General features: G+C 31.5%; 1 protein-coding gene across 1 annotated transcript in view; it reads left to right on the top strand.

The window, feature by feature from the left end:
• Window positions 1-774: 774 nt before the first annotated feature.
• The window catches only part of LOC115890364, a 31,170-nt gene continuing 5,524 nt past the window's right edge, over window positions 775-26,420 (top strand). Inside the window, exon 1 of the mRNA XM_030910572.1 lies at window positions 775-1,367. Coding sequence (XP_030766432.1) covers window positions 917-1,367 — 451 coding nt within the window. The 5' untranslated portion in view covers window positions 775-916. The remainder of the gene's footprint in view (window positions 1,368-26,420) is intronic.

Genomic DNA, 26,420 nt, shown 5'->3' on the forward strand with positions numbered 1-26,420 from the left:
AGAGGTTTTCCGAAAAACTCACCGGTTTTTTAAACCAAAAATATTTTAATATTTGAGGGATAGTTTCACCCCCTTAGAATTCCAGTTTCGAAACATCCCTTCTCATCGAACCTCTACACCCTAATGTCAATCTGTTTTCCAAAAATCAGCTTTTTACGTCAAGCGCTTTAAGCAGGATCGTGATTAATCAATGACCAGATTTTTCGAAACATCCTGTATACATTTTTAAAAAAATTTAAAATATGTAAAAAAACAAAATAAAATATAGGTGTTTAAGCGTTTTTTCGGAAACTTGGCCGTTTTTTAAATAAAAAATATTGTAATATTTAAGGGGTGGTTTCACCCTCTTGGAACTGGAATTTCGAAAAATCCCTCCTTATCGAACCTCTACACCCTAGAATCAACCTGTATGCCAAAATTGAGCTTCTTACGTTGAGTGGTTTGAGCAGGATCGTGATTAATCAGTATATCAGTCACTTAAGGATTTTATATATTAGTATAGATTTTTATAGAAATATTATTAATTTCTAGAAATATTTGCACTTATTTAAGACTCTCACCCTGTATAATTAACATTAATAAAGAAGAGAGATTAACATTAATAAAGAACAACTTAATAGTTTACTAATTCCAGTCACATAATGCCATTTTTATTCTTGTCGAGCTCTATATTCCCATGTGCAGCCAAACAGTACTACTAAGCCGAACTGGAGGGGGAACTTTTTAAGCTACCTGTACTAAAAACTCAAACTTTAAGCCACTAATCGCCGAACCACCACCGCCAGCTGTTGGGGTCCGTCGAGCTCAGAGTTCTAGAGTACTACCGGTACAGTACGCTACTTACACCGCTTATTTTACAGTGTTTTTTATTTCCAATTCAATTAATTTTAATTTGTGCTTTTATAACTTGAGTGCCATGGAAAACACTACTCACGACATTTGCAAGATCATTATTCTGGAAAGCAAGCAAAAAAGACTGTTTCATCCAAGGATCCACGAGAATTTTTTCAACAGGATTTCTCTGCATAAAAAACCAACATCCTCATCAACAAAACGTTGTCTTTTCGGTAAGGCCAACTCAGATGACACTAAGAAGCTTCTACAAGAACAGTACCTTCAAGACCAGGAAAGATTTTTCAAAAAGTTTGGGTTCGATATCAAGACCATCGAAGATCTGGAGAATTGCAAAGACGATGTGAGGGAAAACATAGAGAATGATCGGAATACTCAGAATAAAAAATCTGAAACGACTGCATGCGGACTGTTTGACGTTCCTGTTAAAAATCTGGGGAGGAAAATCTTGAAAGCCCGGAGGAAAGTGACGTTTAGTAAAGCTCAGACCAGTCAAAGTCAGAAATTTATTACTGGTAAGTCTATTTGTTTTTTCAATTACACTTTATACTTGTGATGTTCGTATCGAACTTGTATAATTTATTAATACCTTTTTATTAAAATAAAAATAGTTTGGGTACCTAGGTTGACTCAGCCTCAAATGAGTACTTGGGATTCACAATCCTGAGGTAATAATAGGCGGTTGAAGCGTAGTGCTAGCCACATTACCTTCTTTGTATACCGAACGGCTCTAGTATGGCAAGATGTACCTTGCTACTCCCAAGGCGTCAAACGCTATAAACGGGAGCTATTATTATTATACTTCTTACTAACAGCTATTAAATTGCAGGACATGTTTGAAAAAGTGACATATAACGCTGTTTACGATCGTTACCACTTTTCGTCTCGCGTGCCATCTCGCTAGCTCGTGTGTCACGGCTTTGAATTTTTACTCCCAACGAGCGTAAAGAAGTTTCAATTCAAAAAAATTAATAAAAAATAACAAAAAAATAAAATAAAACAGACACTATAATCCAATTTCCCTGAAAAATTTGGTATAATATCTTGTATAATGGTTCTAATTTGCCTAATTCCGTGATAATTTGCTTTCGTGTTACATTTTTTAGTACCTACAATGACTCAATAATGGTCCATTAAGTTACTGTAACTTTTTGTAAGCTTTTTGTAATAAAAAATATGAGTTCTGCGAAAGGTTGTTGTAACAAAACATACATTAACAACACTTACGGATTCATATATTAATGTCATCGTCTGAAAATGTGTTGTGTAAACTTTGTTTGATAATTTGAAATTAAAATAAATAAAAAATAATAAGTATCTTCTTATTATAAGAAGAAGGATCTAGATTTGGTGAAACATTAATCAAAATTAAACGATTATAACGTTAGTTTTCTAATAATAGTATAATTGACAGCTACCCAAAAGCTACTAGTTAGTTGAAATCTTATTTTTCAGCCAGTGGAATGCCGTCTCACCCAGTATAACCTCATAAACAATGTTTAATCTGCATAATGGTTGTAAAAGCAAGTACAATGCACTAATAACAAGTCTATATCTGATGTAATAGCGCTGGTTTTGAACCATAAAATGACCTCTTTTGTTAGTTATATGTTATACCCCTGGGTAAATAAACAAAGAAGAATGAAGATATTGTATGTATGTAGCTTGTTTAATAATCACAAATGTACGAACAATACAATAGGGATAGGCAGGAGATTGTATTCATATCATTTTAATCAACAACATAATATTTGATAAAATAAAATCACTAGAGAAAAAAAGCAAAAATGCATGAAGGAAAAAATACAAAATTAATTAATTTTAAATTAATTTCATAAATGACCGGTTTACCACATGCATGCAAGTTCGTATAAATGTATTTCCTAAAATGCGTAGTTTCGGAGATACATGGTGTAGAAGCTTCATTTTTATTTTGATTTTTTCTAAATAATTTCTGAAGTAACGTCAATATTTGGATGAAAATATGGTGTCTGGGAGTTTTTTGGCATGAGAAATTTGATTTTGATGTCAATATGATTCATATTTTAAAATTAATTGATGACTAATAACTTTTCGTCCGTACCTGTATATAATTACTGAGTAAATAAATATACATTTACGACGTTTTTTACGTAAAAAAGGTTTCTTGGTAAAAATCGCTACGAGTAATGGTTCTCGAGATATTTGGAATCTAAATTATCAATAATATTGATAATAATTATATTCTGTCCTTATTGACATAAATTAACATCTTGACTAAATAGTTATTAGACTGAAATCATAAATTTGAAATATTTTTGTGCCAAAAGTTCAAAAAACCTGAAAAACAGAAACTGTTTTATCATAATTTTCTCGAAAGTATTTTAAGACGCCTGGCTCTTTGATATATCTTTTTATTAATTTAAAATTATTTGGAAAAAATCGAAATAAAAATGAAACTTTTACACCCTGTATCTTCGAAACTAACATTTAAGGATATACATTTATACGAACTTTTTTACTTATTTTTATCTGCAGAATATGCTACCGAAGTTTCCTGAATACAGTTCGGACCACCCTGTATAGTCACTTACTAGTGAAAAGTTTTCGATAAATCACAATAGTGTCACTGTTAATTTAAGCTCTACCACAAACATTAGCGTAACTAGTAACTAACACACATTTCTTGAACACAGAAATAATATAATATTAACTAAATAAAAATGAAAAATAATTTTTACTACATCACACGCAAATAAAAATTAATATTTAGCCAAGAGTCATCGTTCAGTCAAAATTCAGGATTTCTCGGGGGGGGGGCCCTTAATACTCCTGATGGGCCCTGGCCCTAGGAGTATTAAGGGCCCCAGCTCTAAAAGGCTGCAGAAAAGCGATAACATCAATTTTTTAAAGCTTATAATATTTTCAAATTGAAAAACGAATGCAATTTGATGTAATAAAACAATGTTTGCATGTATTTAATGGCAACTTATGATGACAAAGTGATGAAAATACCGGTTCCACATATGAGCCGCGTTACTTTCGCTACCGTTCCAGGGAAATACCGCGACAAAACATCGCGATTTTGTAAGTCCTCCAGGATCCGAGGGACCCCTTCTCTGTCTCAGGCCCGTGGCCCCCGTTACACTAAAGACTTCACTGCTCATCATCGGTTAAAGAAGCTAGAATACAAGTTATGCTGTGCATTGGATGTAATTTAAAATGTTTATTCAGTAAAAATAAATAATGAAATCATTGAAAAATAACTTAACAGCTAAAATAAATAAATTCAGTCTCAAAATATATAAAAAATAATAATTATTCGATATTTTAAACAAAGAAAATTATCCTTTTATTTAATTACCTAATTAGAAAATGCCAATCACAACTACTGGTGCCTGATAATTGATAATTAAGTAAATATCTGCTTCCATATATACTGTTTATAGTTGGCGTATACGTATGGTTTGCATAGTCCACCTACAAACTGCTTCCTAACTACTGAACACGTATTGACCTTGTTTGCCAGTTGATTAAAAAAAATATATTAAGATTTGGAGGCCCCCTAAAAGACGGGGCTCGGGGCGGACCGCCCCTTCCCCCCCCCCCAATCCGCCACTGCCTTGCGGTGTTATTCTTTAATATGAAAAATATTGCAACTATGTAATTACTAAATCAGTTATTGTTATAATGCATAATGCCAGCTGAGGTTTGCAAAAATAATAAAAAAAATCAAGGAATTTCAACAACCACAACTTGAGTCAATGACACCTAAAGCCAATTAGTCATTAATGTGCATATTTCTTAACGAATATTTTACATTATTTTTTCGCTACAGTCCTAAAATATCTATTACTTTGTCTGGTTAGATGTCTGGTCTGATGATCCGTAATGACATCATACTCATGTTGGTTTTCTCAGTATCATCGTTATATTTAAAGAAATATCGTTGAAGGCTTATGTCACTTCATTGTCTTTTGATCAAATTACAGTTATAGCTTTAATGCCTAATAAGTATAGTTATAGGAATTTTATCACATTGAAATTAATTTTTATAAAATACAGGATGAGTCTTAAATAACTGGAGATATTATATTTCGATCCCAGAAACGCCAATGAGTTTGTTTGGCGAGAAAACAATATTTTGAAAACTTTTTTTGTAAGTTTTTGGTTAAAAAATAATAGTTTCTTGATAGTATGGTAACATAGGTAGGGGGTAGATTCAATTTTCAAGAAAGAGAACCCAGAAAAGATTCAATGGTTTACAAAATTTAACCAAAAAAACATTTCTTTTAATTGTAAAGAGAAAATACAGGGTTGTTCACCACATACGATACGGAGTATTGTAGCTAAACGATTAGATTTTTACAAATTGTAAGTTTTGGGTTCGTTGAAGGACTATTAGAGCTACAATTTAAAAATATTTCTACAAGATACAGAGTGTCCCTTATAAATAAAAAATATCAAAGTTGTATTTTTTTAAATGGAACACCTTGTATATTATTGCATTTTTAGTTTCTACGATTAAAATAAAGGTAAATTTGATTAAGGTTTATTATACTTAAACCTTACCGGTTTTGAAATATTTTCAATTTTGTGAAATTGCAGTATAAATTATAAGGCATCATTTGTCCGAGGGTATCAAAGTTTTTAATGTCTGTCTAAAAATTTATTTTGAATTTAATTACTAGCTTTAAACGGCAATAACTTGTTTAATTTAAATGGAACACACTGTATATTTTATGAGAATCAGATGCACAATTTAATTGTCTGTCAAATTGTATTATATCACTTTTTACCTATCCCTTCCAGTTTTTGTAGAAAATGCATTTTCTTATAATTTAGACCTCATTTATCAATATACCCATGGAATATTGACATTTTAGATTGTTTTTAAAACAACAAATGTACAAAATGTACATGCTAGTAATATTATCGTTTTTAGTAAAACGATAATATTACTAGCCCATTTGTATGCAAAAAGAAAACTACTTAAATTTTTATAAAAGAGAATACCATTAATTAAATATACCACCAATATTTCCGCCCGATACTTAATTGTGTTCGTTAATAAATTATTCTAAATAAATCTGGATTTGAATCAGAAATCAATATAATAATAAGTTATTAAAATGAACGTCTCTGTTGTTATAAATAAGCATTTGTCAAAAAATGAAATATCATTTTTAAGGTGTTAGTTTTTTTACTACACTGTCTAATACACATACATAATTCAGTTTTTTAGTATTTGGAGCAATTATTATTAATCAACGCAAACAGTCAATTAATGTAGTTTGAATACCGGAATCATATTAATTGGTCCTCTTTAACAAATATTTAAATAGTTTTTTTATTTTTTAATGAAATAAATAAACTATATCGACAATATTAGTATCTGTAATCTTTAAAAATAATCTAAAATGTCAGTATTCCATGGGTATATTGATAAATGAGTTCTAAATTACAAGAAAATGCATTTTCTACGAAAACTTGAAGAGATAGGTAAAAAATGGTGTAATACAATTTGATAGACAATTAAATTGTGCATCTGATTCTCATAAAATATACAGGGTGTTCCATTTAAATTAAACAAGTTATTGCCGTTTAAAGCTAATTATTATTTAAAATAAATATTTAGACACTCTGTATAAGGTAGAATTTTTATTATTGCAACACAATAACTGATCAATAAATAAACTTTAGTAAATATTTAGTATTAAAAACTTTGATACCCTCGGAGAAATGAAGCCTTAAAATTTATACTGCAATTTCACAAAATTGAAAATATTTCAAAAACGGTAAGGTTTAAGTGTAATAAACCTTAATCAAATTTACCTTTATTTTAATCGTAGAAACTAAAAATGTAATAATATACAGGGTGTTCCATTTAAAAAAATTCAACTTTGAAATTTTTTATTTATTTGGGACACTCTGTATCTTGTAAAAATATTTTTAAATTGTAGTTCTAATAGTCCTTCAACGAACCCAAAACTTACAATTTGTAAAAATCTAATCGTTTAGCCACAATATTCCGTGTCGTATGTGGTGAACAACCCTGTATAGTTCATCTCAAATAAACTTTTAGTCACGTGATTAAACTTGACCGGAACAGCGTTGCCTACTTTTACATATTTTCTTTTAATCAAAATATGTTAGGAAACAAAAATAAATTAAAAAAGAAAAAAAAAATATTTTTTTTTTGTTAGTAAATAAATAAATGTGATTACTTGACATTTTTTACAGCAAAGCTACCACCGGAATACCCAGCGCGAAATTTAAATTCCAGTTAGTCAGCCCGGCGCCGAATATGTCCATGGTTGGCAACAATGAATTTAAAAATCGCGCTCTGGATTACGTAACCAAAAGTTTCATTGATATCAAATATATGTCTCTTTTATTGAGATCTACAAGCCCTGGAAGTATTTGCACTTATTCGAGACTCACCCTGTGCAATGTAAATAAAAATGATGTTTACGTTAATAAATATTAAAATAATTAAAACACACAATTTTTTAATTTTTTTTTGGTGAAAAGTAATTATATTTTAGAAAGGAAAATCCTACAGTCAAAATTTTGACTTTTTAGAGATCTACTAAAATGATATTTCCTTTATAATACAAACTTTGAAATAAATCTATGATAATATCATTTTAAATGTTGCGAAACCAATTTTAATCTCAATATTACGCCACAGGAAAATAATTTTCCAATAATAGTAGGTACCTATATTGAAATTCCTTGCGAGTTACTGAGAACTATTTGCAGTTAATCATAAATGCAAAGAAAATTACAAGAAAAATAATAATCAACCTCTGAAACTTCTCATCATTTTAAAATTACAAGTCTAGAAGAAGTAGTAAAGTAAAGGTATAAAAAGTGAAGTGTGCTGAAGCGTGTACAAGGTTCTTTGAAAATAAATATTCAGGCTAAATGCCGCAGTAATGTGTGAAGACTGTGAAGTTATTTTTTTTTTATTTGACAAAAACCACATAGCTAAGATAATATGCAATCCTGCTTTTGAATAAACTTTAATTATACCGAGAATGGTAAGGCAACATCTGATATACACATAACCAAACTTATTAGAATTTTAGAATTTAGAATGAGTGGGAGGGGGGTTAATCACTTCGACCTTACAGATCCATTGTGTCCCCCTTTCTTGAATCATTACTCATCATACAGTCCCAGGGCTTTGACAAAAGCCAGTATCTGGGACGGTTTTATAGAGGGTAGTTCTCCATCTCCAATATCAGTCGTACCAAAATTCATGGCACGAATGGTTGTCGTCTCGGCGCACTCAGTGATGAGGTGTACTGGTGTTTCCCCATCTTCCCCACAGAATCTGCATTCGCCGTTTCTTCTTATCAAGTAACAAATTTATATAGGTGATGCCAATTAAACTTTTTGGGAGGGCGCGATTTTTAAATTCATTGTTGCTAACGATGGACGTATTTGGCGCCGGGCCGACAAACTGGAATTTAAATTTCCCGGTGAGGATCCAGGTGATAGCTGTAAAAATGTCAAGTTGCCACAATTATTTTTTTTCCTGACCTTATCATTCGTTTTGACACTTTAGTTTTGTTTTACCAGTTTTTAGGTTAAATGAATTGTATAGTGATTAGGGAATGCAATCCCGCAAATGCGGGATCCCTCTGATATTCCGCGGGATCGAAGTTGCGAGATTTATCGTGCGGGATCCGCGGGATTGACACATTACTACTGGATAACCGAATCGATCTCGACCAAGGTCAAACCCCTTCATTCCGGGCCGATGAGTTGACGCTCGGAATCCGGGGCACAGTGGAACGAGCTTATGGGAGCTGTTGGACATGAGGTTTTCTTCTCAACACTTTTAATCCAAAAGACGAAAAAATGATTTTTATATACCGTAATAATGTATAAACAGAACAATTTTAAACTTTAATGAAATAAAGTGGTTGGCTCATTACAAACCATCTACAGGGTGACCTAAAAATATAGTATGTTTGGAAAAATCTTCAAAGTTTTAAATGCTTATAAACTTTGCCAAACTGTCGTGGAATGTTTTAGTTTTGATCCTTTTAAAAAGAAATAGCTTTAGATTTTACCACTGAAATCTAAGGCTACTGATACCGTGTTATTAAAAATATGGTAATTAAGGGCTTACATATATTTTCAACCTATTTAATATAACTTTGCTAATATCTTCGATTTGAAAGAAGATATCAAGATGCGGTTTTCACTGATTTTTAAGCTTTCATTACTCTTTACTATCAGCTAAAATGACATATACCATCGCATTTATTTTTTTTAAAAAATACAATGTTTCGTAATTTGTAAGACAGCGCCCCTAGCATCTACGTTCAAAAGCTAACTGATTGTTTATGATATAATATAGAGTAAAATAAACGGTCTTTTAAACGAGCCCCGTTAGTTTGTCTTTGTCCATCAATTCGGAATTATTAATAGTTAAATAAAAGCAGATCTAACCTTCTGCACCACTTTAAAATGGCAGATAGGGGAAAATGGTTCTAACAAAAAATATTCAGAATTTACTGAAGATTATGAAGCTATTATTTATAGTAATTAATTATCTAGGCAAAGTTGTGTAAAAACTCCATTTTCTTATTTTTTATAGCAGTTGCGCCCTCTAGCGGCCATTCTACAAATTTGAAAATAATTTCCAGCATTTTCTCATGTTAACCCTCTTTCTTTTCCAATGGTTTATAAGTTTTCCATATATTTGTAGTACCCTGTATCTGTTTTTGATTTTAGCGTCATTTTGTGTTTATCCAATTAATAATTAATATTAATAAATTTATAAAAAAATAAAGATAATTTGACTCTAAAAATTTTAAATTAATTTATTGGAATTGAAAAGGTTTTTGATTTTAGTATAGCATGTATTAGTAATATATTAAATGGAAATTTTTAGAGGGGGGCAAGCTGGGGCAAGATGTTAAATTAGTTTCGTTATTAGAAAGGCTTAATCTATCTTGTGATATATTTAAAGTCTTGGCCAACTTTGGCCATTTTTTTATTTTTCTACATACACATTTTTTTGCTACTAAATATAGTATTTAGCAGCAAAAAAATGATTATGTGTCTCTTATGTACAATTGTTCTCCCAAACTTTTGTGACTATATATATCTTTTATTTTAAAGTGAAAACAATCGTTTGCACTAATATGTATGGTTAAAAAAAATTATTAATGTCTTTGCCAGTTTTTATAAAACTAGGTTGTTTCACAAGAAATTAATACCATAATTAAGTCAGTGTAATATCCTCATTTGAAACTTTTCAAACAGACATATAATTAAAAATATTTTTTTGAGTTGGATAACATATAACGGTCTGGACTTTAAGTAATTCAAATCTTCTACCAAAATTATTTAATTTAAAATTTTATTTTTAAGTCAATGTCCAACATTTTATATTGGGTCTTTCCACCGTGCGGGGGACCCGTTTAACATTACTTTTGGACAATTTCGTCAAATAAACTGCCGGACATAATTATTGGGACAAGCAAAATTTTAGGGTAAATTTAAAGTTGAATATCTCTTGAACTAAAAAAGATTTTGGGATGCGGTTTGGACCAGGTTTTATATGTATCTATTGTGATTAAGATGCTATGTGGTTTTCGAAAATATATTTAGCGAATTCTCGTATACAGGGTGTTTTATAAGAGAGTAAGGCAACATCTGATATACACATAACCAAACTTATATGGAATCACTCTTTATTTCTGACTAAATTACTTGCAAGGATAAAAATTGGTATACAACTTTAAGATAAGGTTTTTTGTTGTAATATAATAAACATGATAATAAAGAATAAACGACTGCTGCGATTTATTTTCTTTTGAATTTTGTGTTCAGTAGTAAAATCACGATTTTCCGGTGTGATCCAAAAAAATTAAAAAAATTACTTATGTTGGATTAATAAAAAAAAAGACTTATGTAGAATTATTGCTCTCATTGAAGAGAGTCACAACCGAAGAACAAGACCGCTTTGTGTGCTAAATTGCTAGAGAAGAAATCCCAATGTTTCTCATCCAGACTTAAAAAGACAACTTGTGGCAGCTACAGGTGTTAACGTTTCACTTGAAACAATAAGAAAAAGGCTTCATGCCCGAGGGTTTTACATCAGGAGAGAGTTACGGATCCCACAGTTATCTCGGCAAAATAAAATTGACCGGCTAAATTGATGCCTTCAATATCAAAACTGGACAACTAAGAATTGGCAAAATGTCCTTTTTTTCGGATGAGACCAGAATTGGCCTAAGAGCAGATGACCATCGAATTCGGGTTCTTAGAGCTCCGGGAAGACGAGCGAGGCACCAGGCTGCCAAATCTGTACCAAGATATAAACGAGGAACTGTAATGTTCTGGGGAGGTATTATGCTGGGATCTAAAACTCTATTGTTACCACTTCAACCTTAGACAAGGAAAGAGAGGGGACAGGTAACACGGCAGCTGAAAGTGAGGCCACTTGTCTCACTTAGTACAAATTAGCTTGTACCTAGACGATAAAACATATTTATTAAACGTTAATTAATATATCGTTTATTTTTGAGTAATGCATATACAATTTTGTATTTTATAGTCTCACCTTTATAATATTAGAATATCTAAGCCGATAATGCAAAATTTATTTAACAGTCACAGTGAACTGATCATCAAGACAATTATTTATTTATTAACGTGTGTATAATGTATAACTAAATAAAAAATAATGTAAATATATATGTTTTAAACGTGTATATACATATATACCGTATGATCGAAAAATAACGGCATCCTGTTTGTTTGGAAATGACGATCGATAATGACATTCCCCATACATATAAAATGACATAAAAACTATATAAAATGACATCGAAAAAAGACTGAGAGGAATGTCACCGACAGTCATTTACAAGCCAACTGGACGCGTTTTTTTTTTGATCATACAGTATAATAATGAATCTCGCCAATCCCCTTCACACTTAATAATAATTTTTAATATTTGTTACCTTCAATCATAAGAATATCCGAATTTTCCGCAAAAAAAACAATTCTAGAAGCTTTGTGTTATTTTATTTATTTATTATTAAATTTTTATTAAATACTCACTGAAGTTATTATTATACGCCTACACTAGCAAATTTTTTGAAAGTATATTTAAAAAAATATTGTAACAAGTACCCCACCACAGGTTTGTCCACCCCCAGCAAATCTTGGCAGGTAAATTTAAGTTTTATGTAACAACTATACATATAGAGTTTTATATCCAAAATTTTTCATGTTTTTTTTATAGTTTACAATTATTATTTTACATATTTGATAACAATACTTTATACATTTTTTACAATGTAAAATATATAAAAAAATATTTATTGCAGAAATTGTATTTCTCTGATTATAATACCCTACGCCCCTGGAGAAATCCTGTCTGAGTAGCATTATTTATAGTTTCAAACATTAATTATAATATAGGATATTGAAAATTCTACTTGGAATTAATAAAAATAGTTGGATTTGGATGTGCTACAAGACATATTAAAAGCATTTTACATATTTTTACTGCTATAATGAAAAAAATGTACATTTTATGACTACATAGCACGTAGTTGTGTATCAACTTTTACCTGTAAAATGTAATTCCAGTCATTTTTTTCTCGCTTCAGCCTTTGCAGCCATACGCTGAATATCTCACCATACTAAACAACACAGTTTATAAATGTAAAACAAAACAGTATTCACAAAAAACATAAAAATTCGCTTGCAGGGGCGTAGATAGGTGTATGCTATGGGGGTGGTACTATGATTAAGTCGCAAAAAAAATCACCGTCGGAATTTTTTTGTCGAATTAAAACGACGGCGATTTTTTTGTCTTCAAAAAGATATAAAAACATAACTAATAACTAAATTAAAATATAGATTTGTAAATAACATAAACAAAAATGAAACAACGACGTTTATTAGTTAATTTTCTATAAACTATAAATAAAAAACTATCAAAAAAAACTATAAAATCTATAAACTATAAATAAAACTACAAAACAAAATCAAGTTTTCTAGTACGCTGTTGGAAAACCTATCAATAACAGCATCAACATTTATTTCAATATATTTATGGATATTGATTAGAGCTAACCCCACTAATCTGTCCTGGCCAATAAGAACACTTTGTATGCTTTTAATAGGTCGAACATATTATTAACGATAAATCAACATAATTAAAAGCATACAAAGTGTTCTTATATGTCGGATATTAATTAAAAAAAATCCTTTCATAGTCAATGACTATTTCAATTCTCGTATCTCGTCAAGCGTCAGGGGGGGGGGGGGTACTGTCCCCCAGTACCCCCCCCTTATCTACGCCCTTGTTCGCTTGGTGTCACCTCGAAATCTTGTCACCAAAATATGGCCGCTGATCAAATTTTGGCCTCAAAAATTTTTCACTGGAGAATAGGCGTGTTAGCTGTCCCCTCTCTTTCCTTGTCTAAGACTTCAACAAACTTTAACGGGTCGGAGGTATGTTGATTTAGTGCTACAACCAATCGTTAGTCTTTGGAGAGCTGCAGTTGGGGGTAATTTTAATTTCTTGTACGATAGTGCACCTCCCCATACCAGCAGAGTTACTAGAGAATGTCTTGAAACGGAAGGTGTCATAGTTTTGGACTGGCCTGCATGTTCACCAGATCTAAACCCAATCGAACACTTGTGGAACCAGCTCAAAAGAAAGGTTTGAACTCGTAGAAACAATCCAGGAAATCTCGCACAGCTTATTGATGCAGCATTAGCAGAATGGGAAAACATACTCCAAGACAACGTTGATAAAATTTAATAAGAAGTATGTCAGCGCGGATAGAAGCTTGCAGATGGCAACAAGGACTATTAAAATTCTCAATATCCTTCTTGTTTTTGCTTTTTGGCCATTAAAAATTTAAATCTTAACTTCGTTTCAGAAACCAAAAAAAATATCATGCTGTATGGATTATTTTTTATTAAAAGTCATTGGTAAGGACTGAATTTTATTCATTAACACAAAATGTTCATACGTCTCAAAAATTATGAAAAATAATAGATGATTCCACAATAAGTTTGGTTGTGTGTAAGCTAAAATCCAATAAGTATTTTGGCGGGAAAACATACCTCCTCGTGACGAATCTCTGACTCACACAACAAACTTGTGTGGGAGCTCGTCATCGTCGTCAAGTTAAAAAAGAAACGAAAGAAAAGGGCTTCTTCCCAGGTAACAGACCAGAACGGTGTCCATGTGACGTGACTCATTGTTGTACTATTTACATGGGAATCTGTTATTTAGTGTGTCGCTTTCATGGGATAAAAGAGTTTTTACTTTGTAAGGAAGCGATTTGGGCATGTCAGACTGTCGAAAATTGATCGGTTTAGTTTTTTTTTATAGACGATAGGTAATATTTGGAGGGCATTTACCTTTAAAGAAAAAAATTTCTAGGTCTTGAGCTCTCTATATTATTTTAACTTCCATATAATAACATGTTTTTAATTAATAACTTATATTAATACTAGCGTGTACCCGCGACTTCGTTCGCGTCGAATTAAGCATTTGTAATGGTGATGATAAAGCAAAGCAAGAATTTCCATTAACATACAAACTGGATAACATTTTCTCACATTTATGTCAGCATGAGAAAAAAGAATATGGCGATATTATTATACAACTTGGTAATATTTGAGGGGTAGTTTCATCTCGTTGGAATTTGACTTTCGAAAAATCCGTTTGCCAAAAATAAGCTTTTTACGTCAAGCAGTTTAAGCAGAATCGTAGTTAATCAATTACCCAACTTTTTGGAACACCCTGTAAGATTTTTTAAAAAATTTCAAAATATGTAAAAAACAAAATAAATTATGCGTACCCAAGCGTTTTCCCGAAAGACTAACCGTTTTTTAAATAACAAATATTGTAATATTTGAGAGGCGTTTTTACCCTCTGGGAATTTGAGATTCGGGAAACCCCTCTTTATCGAACCTCTACACCTCACAGTCAATCAGTTTGCCAAAAATCAGCTTTAAACGTCAAGCAGTTTAAGCAGAATCGTGATTACTCAATGGTCATATTTTATGAAACACCCTGTATATTTTTTTAAAAAATCTTAAAATATGTAAAAAAACAAAATAAAATATACGTGCTTAAGCGTTTTTTTCGGAAACTTGTCTGTTTTTTAAATAAAAAATATTGTAATATTTGAGGGGTGGTTTCACCCCCTTGGAACTGGAATTTAGAGAAATCCCTTCTTATCGAACCTCTACACTCTAGAATCAACCTATATGCCAAAATTGAGGTTCTTACGTTGAGCAGAATCGTGATTAATCAGTGAGTCAGTCACTTAAGGATTTTATATATTAGTATAGATGTTAAGCCGCGTATAAATATGCCGAGGCAAGTACGAGACAAACCCGAAACGAGTATGAAACGAGGGTATAGCAAATTCTTTCCAAAAGGCGTACTAATATGCCGAGACGAGTCAACCTCAAGCGGAATGCGTCATATTATAGCCTCGAGCCGAGCGATTTAGCCTCGAGCAGAGTCCCTGCCCAGTCGAACGGCGTTGTCTCGCGGCTATCCATTTTCAGTGGAGCCTTTGGCGAACCCACAAAATTCTTCATAGGGCTATGCGATACTGAGGCAGTATCGATATTTTGGTATCGGTTGTATTGAATATAAAGTATCGATACTTTAAAATATTGATAAATATATTAAAGTATTATTCGATACCATTCAATATTTTAAAAAAATAATTAATAAATTTAAGTATACTGTTTTTTTTAATTGGATTAGGATCGAAAAAAAACAACAGAAGTCCTTTGTTTTAAATTTGTCGACGTTTCGCAAAATTTATTTGCAATCAAAAAATTTTAAAAATTTAACAAACAACTTAAAATACATATCAATGGAATTCCACACATACACAATTGGTAAAACTACCCTAATGTTAACAATTAAATAAAATATATGTATATGTTATAAACTTAAGATCGCTTGTAAATAAAAATAATAAGGGATAAGGCCAGAATATAATCAGGATATTTTCTTATTCGCATTTAACGAAAAAAATCGACGATGGTGGCACTGTTTTATACAAAAAACTACCCGGATCAGAACTAAATCAGCCATCAAACGATCTCAAATTACTAAAAACACTTGGAAGAAAATGATAAAACACTTAACCTAGGGTTGGCAACTTTGAAAATAAAAAATAGGGGTGAGAGGATAAAAAAAGGCACAGGCGAAACATTTTTGAAACGTCGCTCAAATGTGGAGAATTTACCAAAAAGTTATATAAACGGTATGCGATAAATATTTAAAATACACAAAAATATTTACTCAAAATTTATTATTTAAAATACACAAAAATATTTACTCAAAACTTATTAAAATAAAGCAAACCATTGTCAACAAAACTTTTTTTCAAGACATAAACTAACAGTAAGTAAACATAAATAAAATTACATAAAAGACACAGATTAACAATTCTTTAAAGCATTGTGGCGATAAACGAATATTTTTTAGATTTTGAAGTTGGTATGTAACAAAGTTTTCAATACGTGAGAGAAAAGAGGACTGCTTCTGGAATAGAGGACGGTTGGGAACTCTATTTTAACCCCCTGTAGCTACGAATCAAAGCAGAATTGGATTGGTTGATATAAAAAATAAATCTTATTTTTACGTGAGGAACTTCCCCACGAGAGATGGAACATGTTTTTTGAAACACCCTGTATATGTTTGTTTAATTTCAAAATAGGTAAAAAAACAAGCTAGATAAATTAAAGGAATTCATGATAAATTTAAATTATATTCGGACCAAAGACTACAAAGACGGGACAGTGGGACAGAGAAACGATTTTAGAAAAAGACAGACGGGGTCGCATTTTAAAGGAACAATTTCCAAGCAATTACATTCTTGCCAAGTATAAAACAGATAACTGAATTCAATAAAGTATATCTTATTATAAAACGAATTATAATACTAAATATATAAATATCAATGCACTAAAATAATTACGTCTAAGTTATATTCATTTAGATACTATTATAAATGTAATATTTTTGTGTTACTAAAAAAAAATTTTACTGTAGTAAATTATAGTTTCCTAAAATTCAGGTAAAATTTTTTATACATGGCAACATTGTATTTCTATCTGGCAAGTTTATTTTCGCCTAATGTTTTGAAAGGTTAGATTACGAATTATTTCTTTAAAATTGCTTCGTTAAAAATTATTTTCCGTATGATTTGTGAACTTGTCAAGAATATATTGAATAGTTGGTGTTTGGATAGAAAAAATACCTTCGAGTCGTTTCGATCTACCCCCAAAGAATAAAAATACTATTTTAAGAAAATATCAAGTAGGCGACAACAGGCAAGTAAAAATTATCGATTTAAGTTGAATAGAAACACAGTTGAATTTAAATATTTTCGAAAGTGTAATAGCTAATTGAAGATTAAATTTTATTTAAGAAAACCAAGAATCATAGCTGTTATTTATGTACTTTATATGATGAAAATTTTCAGGAAATTATTTAAAGATGATATTTAATATTCAATATTTATTGATATTTATATGGGCTTGAAACTATAGTATATTAAATCATAAACATATTTTTACTATGGCCTTAATTTTTGTTTATATTTTTTAGGTCTTGAAAGTGGAATGAACTATGTGGACATCTAGATTTATCTAAATTTTAGTGGTGTTAAAATACAAAAAAAAACTATAGAGATTATTTTCACAAGGAATGTAGAGAAAAGTCTTTAGGGGGAATATTAGAGAAAATTTTCCATTATAAATAATACTCTTTTATTTTTCTTCGCCAATGTCTTAACATTTTCTGTTGTTTTTATTTTCATATTTTATGAAAGTATCTATTAAAACGTTGGCGATGACACTACACAATAACTTTTTTTTTTCTTATTTAAGTAACAATTACGGTATTAAATATTTCAAATAAATATTAAAATTGTCAAACTTGTAAAAGCGTAAACAAAAAATATAAGGTTAGAAAATTTCTGACCTAGTCCAACCTTGTCAATTTTTTCAATGTTGCCATACTTTACATAATAACTTAAAATACAGGTATTATTCATCAAAATATATACAAAAATATTCAGAAATGTTCAATTAAATATTCTCAAGAATATAAATAATTTTAAAGATTTAAAATATTCATCATATTTCATTAAGAATATATGTTCATTATACTATAGCATGCATAATTTATGATGAAATTTTGTTGAATCAAAATCAGTATGGCAATAATGGAAGTCTCCTAGAAGTCGCAGTTTAAAGGGACGAGGTCACTGAGAGCCGAAGTCAAAAACGTTTCATCTTTTGCCGGCTGTCCCGTCTTTGTAGTCTTTGTTCGGACTGTTTACATTAAAAAAAACTGGAGAACGCCGACTGAGATACATGGAGATAACGGCAAGGCGCGGCAGCGGCGGCGGCGGAGCCTTCTGCCAGTGCCGATTTTTTGAGTCTTTAATTATTTTATTCAATAATATATTTTGTATGTGGTTTGTATATCTATAAAATTTTTAAATAGAGTAACAGCGCTTTCAGTTGGAGCAGACCGTACGCGCAGAGCGTCCGCACGGATGTTTTTTCAAGATAGCTCATCCGGACGGAGCATACGCGACCCAGGTGAAATTGTTCATATAAGCTCATGGTACTTGCTCGAAGTCGCGGACGGTCCGTCGCGGACGATCCGTTCCATTTGAAAGCGCTGTAAGATAAGACCTAATTCGACTTTATTTATTTAAAAAATTAGAAATTTAATTAATTAAGATTTAAATTATTAATTTAAAAAAATCTACATTTAAATGCCAATAACTAACCTGGAACATATATTGTAAATAATATATCTGCATTTCTTCATTTCTAAAGTTGTATATTTTTTCAAGGTATTCAATTCGCCACATTATTATTCTATGGCTTTCCATCATTGCAGCACGCTTATTAATAATTTTTAAAATATTATTATGTATATAATTTTAAATATAATTCCCAGTTTTTTAAACCTTCGCCGTAATGTGCTTTCTGAACAGGGTTTTTTTAAAGCTCGGAGAGTTTTTTTTTAAATTATTTCTATGGCGGGAACTTTATTATTTTCATATTTGCCATAAATTAAGTTTCTTAGTAGTCTGGATAGTTCAAATTTCTGGATTTTTCTATATCGAATCGTTCCTTTCTTTGTCGATTCCCTTAATTTATGAGAGTACCGTAAGGAACTTCTGAGAGCATGGCCACCTTTTTCAACACACTCGATTTGCCTCTCTTATCTTCTATGTATCCTATATGTAAACAAGCTTGTTTTACATCTTTAATTCCGTTCAGCAGAAATAGCGCATAATTTACGTTTGAGCCGGTAATAACTCGACAAAAGTTCATTACGTTTATTCATTTTTCATAAAATTTTCATGTTTTTATAAAAGAAATCACTAATAAATCTTTGTATATGAGATTTGCCTACTTTGACTAACTTACCTATACTATTTTAGAGAAGACAAAATTGCATCTTTCTAGTTAGGATGCATTATTAACATTATTACAAATAAAGGAAAGAATATTATTTTTATATAAAAATGGGATGTGGAATCCGAGCCCCTTGAGACTCGAGGCAATTGTTCCGCGGAGCCGCGGTGTATACGCCACTGGTTAAATAGACGCCCCAATCCTTTTGATGGTTCGCCAAAGGCTCCGGAAAAAACGGAGACAATGCCGTCCGGCTGGGCATAGGCTCGGCTCGAAGCTCAGACCCCGTCCCAATATGACGAGTCAACCTCAAATCCGCTTGAGGTTGACTCGTCTCGGGTGTCTCTCGCACTCGTCTCGACATATTTATACGCAGCTTTAGGGAGGCTCCATCATAATTGGAAACGGTTGAATAATCTGAAAAGCATGATGATGATATAAGATTCTGTAAGAATTATTAAAAAAAATTAAAATAATGTCAAATACCTGTTACAGGAGATAATTCCCGATAATCTTCGAAAGATATCGTTATTATTTATAAAATAAACATATAAAAAGAGAAAAAATGCCTCAGTTTATTGACTTTTCTGTTACATACATGCGGTGTGTTACCAAGACCATTTTGCAATCTTGCCTTGTTTTGATAGCGCCTCATACACTGATAATAAGAAAACAAACAAAACAGGCTCTGGGTGATATAGGTGTAAAGATATATGTGTAATTTACATATACAGGGTGTTACATATATAATAGTTTGGTTTGGTTTGGTTTGGAAATCTTAGACAAATATAAATATACGAACCTTCCTGTGGCGAAAAGAAGGTACTCTAGATATTACAAACAAGATGTAATGCCGGGTCCAGACCAAGCAGACAAAACAAAGACAACACAGAAACACTCATGTTTTACGACAAAATTGCGACAAATCCAATACATTTCTGCGATATTTTTGTCTCATTTTTGTTTTGTTTCAAAATTCGGAGACTTTTCAATGTCCCGTCTCGAGTCGGTAAAGATCAAAGTGTCTATGTTTTGTTTGGATATTTTACGATAAGTAGCCGGCGCAGTGTCGATGGCGTGTGCTGCCAACAGTAGAAGACGAGAGAAATCACACATGGTTAATAAAACTAAACTTTTGACGTTGTTGTCCTTTTGTCCTTGCGGTGTGGGCAATTTGTCTTAAGTTTGTCTTGTGCCATTTTTAGTAATACATATTAAAAACTTATTGACCAAAAATTCTTGTAATTTGTTTTTTTAATAATATTTCTAGCTCTATATAGCTCAAACAAAATAAAGACTGTTAAATCGGGGACCAAACATGTTGATAAAACTGTACCTACAAATTAAGAGAGGATGTATAATGTCTATTGCAACCAATTCTCACACGGAAAGCACCAAGCGTGACTTTGTGGTCAAGATTTGTATCGAATATATACTTATTCTGTAGCTGCGGTAGTTCGAGGAGTAGTATTTAGTTACAAAAAACTTGATTCAAGAGGAAATGACATTAATATGGCTGAGATTTCTTTACTTTTTCAGTACACATGGAAGTTAATGGTTTGAAAATTATACCTCTGATTACCTTACTAGTCATTTAGGTGTTCTATACAGGGTGGGTCTTAAATAAGTGAAAATTTTTCTAGGGGTGGTATATTTTGATCCCAAAAACACGATTATTGTTTATTTTTTGCAAAAAAAAATATTTTTTTGGATTTTTTTTAGTTTTTAAATTAAAGTCCTAATTTTTTGATAATATGGCAACATAGGTAGTAAACATTTACAAGAAAGACAATCCAGTGGTTCTCAAAATTTAAGCAAAATATTTTTTTGCAAATTTTCAATGTAAAATAATTCGGTTATTTTGGATTTATTTGAAAAACGGAAAAGAGAAAATATGTTTGTTTTATTGAGATCTACAAGCCCTGAAATTTTTCGTTGGCTTCCATTTTGCCTTACACACAAAACTGACAGGTAAAATATTACGTGTTGACGTGGCTTTAGAAAGGCCCATATGGTTTATAAATAATATCAAAATAAATCACACTAACCAAACTTGTTGACTATAACTTGTCAACTTTACAATTTACAAAAGCATCTGTAAAAAGTTTACTTGATGCTTTTCATCAGTCCTCACCTCATTATAGCTTGCACACCCTTAATATTTTTTGCTTGTACTGTATAAAATCACATTAAATAAGGCATTAAAAGTAACTTTTAACGAAATTTTATTCTGTAAACTTTGCCACGACACTGTTTCCTCTATGATATGACAGAATACAAAAGACCGAACTACAAGTCCTAATGTGGACACAACTTGGTCTGTACGTTTTGTTGACGCAAGTAAATCGTACGACAAGTTGTAACGTGTGGAGCGGACTTAAGTTTTAACTTTCTGAACACGTGCTAGAAGAAATCTGATACTGATATTTTTTTTAAATGAAAATAAAATGATTATTATGAATACCCCTCATGGTACGGTACGTTAAAAACAGAAATAGATCTGCCTTGGAATGATCATTTTGCGGTTTTTCACTTTAGTTCGTAGAAGACACGAGCTTTATCGATACCATATGTTCTCTTGGGCACCTCAGATATGATCGGAACCACTTAAGTCAGCCTCGAAAAGGAATATTAAAATATCAAACATCCGTGTGAGTTTGCGTTTAAGAAAAAAAGTTTAACAAACAGATACAAACTCCTTATAGTTAAAAAAACATTTTGGGACACAATTTATAGGGAAAACTAAAATGACTTTAAAAAAAGAACAGTTAATAGTTATTTTTTATACAAGACGATAAAATGGTAATTTATGTCTATAAAACAATATTCAGAAATTATTATTTCAAGGAATTTATTATAGGAGCAGAAAAAATATTGTGCTGGGTTGGCGTTGGTTTCTATGTAATTAGACAAATAAATAAAGCTGTCTCTTTAGTTGTCAGTTTTGAGTCAATATTTTTTAATTCTCTTTCGTGTCGATTGCTGATTGAATTGGATCCAGAAATGGCTCAAAACGAAATAAGTAAATTACGAACAGATATTCAAGCTGAGGCGACAAACGCCATATCCAAACTACTTCCATTTAAATCCTGAATAACTTATGAAAAGGAATACAAAAATTTTCAAAAATGGAAGCAATTAAAAAACGTGCGAGAAGAAATAAAAATTTTAACCTATCCTCGCTGTTAAAGTATTATTTAATCTACCCTTGAGGTTAAAGTACTATTTTGTCTACTATTTTCGATAGATGTAAGGCAATTTTAACAGTTGCTATGAAAAAAATATATGTATTGTTACGTTTTTCGTCGGTTCCGTGTGGATAGAAAGTCACAATTTATTTAAACACAATTTATTTAACACTAATTAACAAAAACAATAACGATAAAAGACTTAAAGAATTATTTACAAACGATTTACAACTATTTATCTAAAAAGAATTTATTTTGAAGTTAGCGCGTCAACTGTACTCGTCTTATATATATCTGCCCTCTCTAGGCTCCAGCCGCCGGCTTTTATACCCACAGCTAAAGATTTCTAGAATAGTCCATAGATCGTTAGGTGCATAGAGAAGATTTCGATTGTTCTCGTATGTACTACTCCATTCCAGTGGAACTCGATTCAGTCGAACGTTCGAATGAATCATTACGGTGTCTATTCTTTAGTGCAGGTCATCTGAGGGCGGGACATATAGTTAGGTTAGGTCCACACGGGTCCGCAACAGTATTATACAATTAAAATTAAGGGTTGATAAATTAGATTTTTGTTTTCTAGTAAAATCATTGATACATTTTCACCTATTAATAAGAATAGTTAAAACAAAATAGAACAATTATATATTATTACGTTTGTTATATACCGTATGACCGGAAAAAAAAACGGCGTCAAAGCCTACGCTTACATCAAACTTGTCACATATTAATACAAAAAAATTGAAAGATTAATTCTCCAGCCGCTTTTGACGCCGTTTTTTTTTGATCATATGGTATATAAATTCAGGAAAGCATTGATAATTGTCAGGCATGATTTTTATGCACTGTTTTTTTTTGAATTACTGTGTTACCTTTTAGATGTAATTAAAATAAATAATAAATAAACAATGCTTTATTGAACAAAAAGCCAAAATAGCTTCATCGACAAAGCATTTACAAAACAAAAAAGCACAAAAACAAATATACAAATAATAGAAAAATGTGTACAATACAAATCAATTCAAAAAAACTTACGTCATTAAAATTACAAATGAAACATATATGGATATTGTAGAACATAGGCGTATCAAGAAAATTTTACAAAAGGAAAATTGTAAATGGATAAAATCATGTTATATATCATAAAATCAAGAGTTATAAAATATTAAATATTAAATACTAGACCTTGAATCAGTGTGTGAGATGATCAAAATTTTAAAATTCAAAATTGTTCATGATTAAACATCAACAAAAAAGTCGTTTACCGCATATAGGGCTCTCTCCAGTAAGCATGGTTTCAGAGCTTTGCCAAATGCGGGAAAGAATGAAAGTGACTTGATATTCAAGGCATTGTATAGTATTGAGCCCTTAACTAGTTCTGAGCTCGGGTTTGGCAGATAAATATCGTGGATAGTTGTGGGAAGACCTTTCCGGAATGGCAGATATGTGCTTGCGGATTAAGCAAACGGATTCAAAAATGAATAAAGAAGGAAGAGTCAGTCTTTTGAAATTTTTAAAGAAATTCTGGCAGTGAGTTCTACTGTTCAGTCCCAATAAGCATCGAACTGCTCTCTTTGGAAGTTTGAAAATACGATCAAATTTTGTCGCGCAGCAAATACCCCAGAACGGAAGGGCATAACGAAGATACGGCTCAAATAGGGCATAATAGACCATTTTTGAGATTGATGAGTTAAGTTCCTTAGAAACTGATCTTAGCGCAAAACAGTCAGCGCTTTGTTTCTTTGATAAAGCTTCGATGTGCAAGTCCCATTTTAACGAATAAATCTAATATGATCGCAAACTATACAAACATAAAATATAGTTTATGAGAAATATCTCTTATACCTTATGAATAATTATATGTAGGTAAAAATAGCCACCTTATATTGCTTCTACCATATGGGTTGAGTGCCGTCAGATGGTAGGGTAGGACGCAAATAATGTGCAGAAACAGATGATTTTCTGGGCATAAAAAAGCAGATGTTGAATAGAGAGAAGACTCACAGCGAAGGTTTTTAAAAGATGGAAGTTTATACCTTCTTGATAAAACAGAAAATGTTTATGAAACCTTTATATTTTCAATGAATATATTTACATTATTAGCAAAAAATATTTTTATCAAACAGCCACTGCTTATACAGACATTACTCACATGTATACATGCATATAAAATAAATACACTTCCTCAATAAATTAACGCACCACAAAAAAATAACCAAAAGTTTCCGATTTGAAGGATTTTTTTTGAATGATAGGTTATTCTTTCCACAATGTTGCTATACCAACTGTATTTTGATAGGAACCCTTTTTATACTAATACCGGGTGTAGCAATTATAACGTGTTTTTTTAATAAAATTTGTGACACCCTTTATAGTTGATCAGTTATAGTATCAAGTTAAAATTGACATTACATTTTAGCCTTATCTTTTTTTTACATTTTGTTTTTTTATTTACTCCATTATCTTGCTTATTACACGAGAAACAACATTTTATAGGATGACATGATCTAATATTGGTTTTAATTAACATTTTTCCATTTTACTCACTAAAGTGAGTAGCAGGCTATGGAAAAACACGGATTACCAGTAAATGTCAAATAGAGATGCTTGTTGTCAGTGTCAGTCGTTTTCGTCCTTTCATTATATCAAAAATATGCAACGTGCACGTGAAACAAGAAACCTTACTGGCGAAGAATGTGCTCAAGCATTAATATTGTCTGAGGAAGGTTGGAGCTACCGAAGAATTGGTAAAACGATTTAATGTAACTCACTCGACCATTTCACGAGTTATACAACGGTATAGAGATACTGGGAGTAATTGTCGCAGGCCGGGACAAGGCAGGAATCGAAGAACCAATCCGATTCAGGAACGTTTTTTAAAACTCTCAACATTAAGACAACGTTGTGACAACGTTTCGTTGTGTGACAACAGCTCGGATCCTTCAAACTCAGCTCAGAGATACAAATAGTCTACAAGTTTGCACAGAAACTAGCATCTCTATTTGACATTTACTGGTAATCCGTGTTTTTCCATAGCCTGCTACTTACTTTAGTGAGTAAAATGGAAAAATGTTAATTAAAACCAACATTAAATCATGTCATTCTATAAAATGTTGTTTCTCGTGTAATAAGGAAGATAATGGAATAAATAAAAAAAACAAAATGTAAAAAAAAGATAAGGATAAAATGTGATTTCAATTTTAACTTGATACTGTAACTGATCAACTCTACAGGGTGTCACAAATTTTATTAAAAAAACACGTTATAATTGCTACACCCGGTATTAGTATAAAAAGGGTTCCTATCAAAATACAGTTAGTATAGCAACATTCCCAAGTAGCATTTGGACGTTATCTAACGTCGGGTATACGTCGTGTTCAATAAACCCGACGTCAGGTACCAACGTCAGTTCGACCGCCTGACTACCCTTATTTGCACCTAAATGGGGAATACAGATTCGGGTCGCCTCGACGTCGGTATCTGACCTAATAGGGAATGTAATTCTACCAATTACCAACGTCATATTACGTTGGATTTTAGGCACTTAAAATTCGTCGCTAAGCACTTACGTTACGTTTGGTTTCATATTCGCTACCAAAAATACATAAAAACCTAACCAAACTACCTAATTACTAATGGATTCATAATCACTCCTCGAATATAACTATAAGTGCCTATCTAATTTCATATTATAATAATTCTGAATCATTAATCCAGACATCAGTTTTGTCAACGGAAGTCACTTTCTTGATATATCTGGTTAAAATACTCCGGAAAACAACGAGCGCCTTCAAAATTAGGTAGATTTATGAAATAAAAATATCTATAAAAAAGTAACTCGCAAAATATTTTTTTTATTTTCTAGCTGGTTTAATCATAAAACTGTACTGTGGTTCCCCCCAAACTCAACCTTATCAATATTATTCT

This window comes from Sitophilus oryzae, unplaced genomic scaffold, assembly GCF_002938485.1.
Source record: "Sitophilus oryzae breed Bouriz unplaced genomic scaffold, Soryzae_2.0 scaffold_863_pilon_pilon, whole genome shotgun sequence".
In the NCBI taxonomy this organism is placed as follows: Eukaryota; Metazoa; Arthropoda; class Insecta; order Coleoptera; family Curculionidae; genus Sitophilus; species Sitophilus oryzae.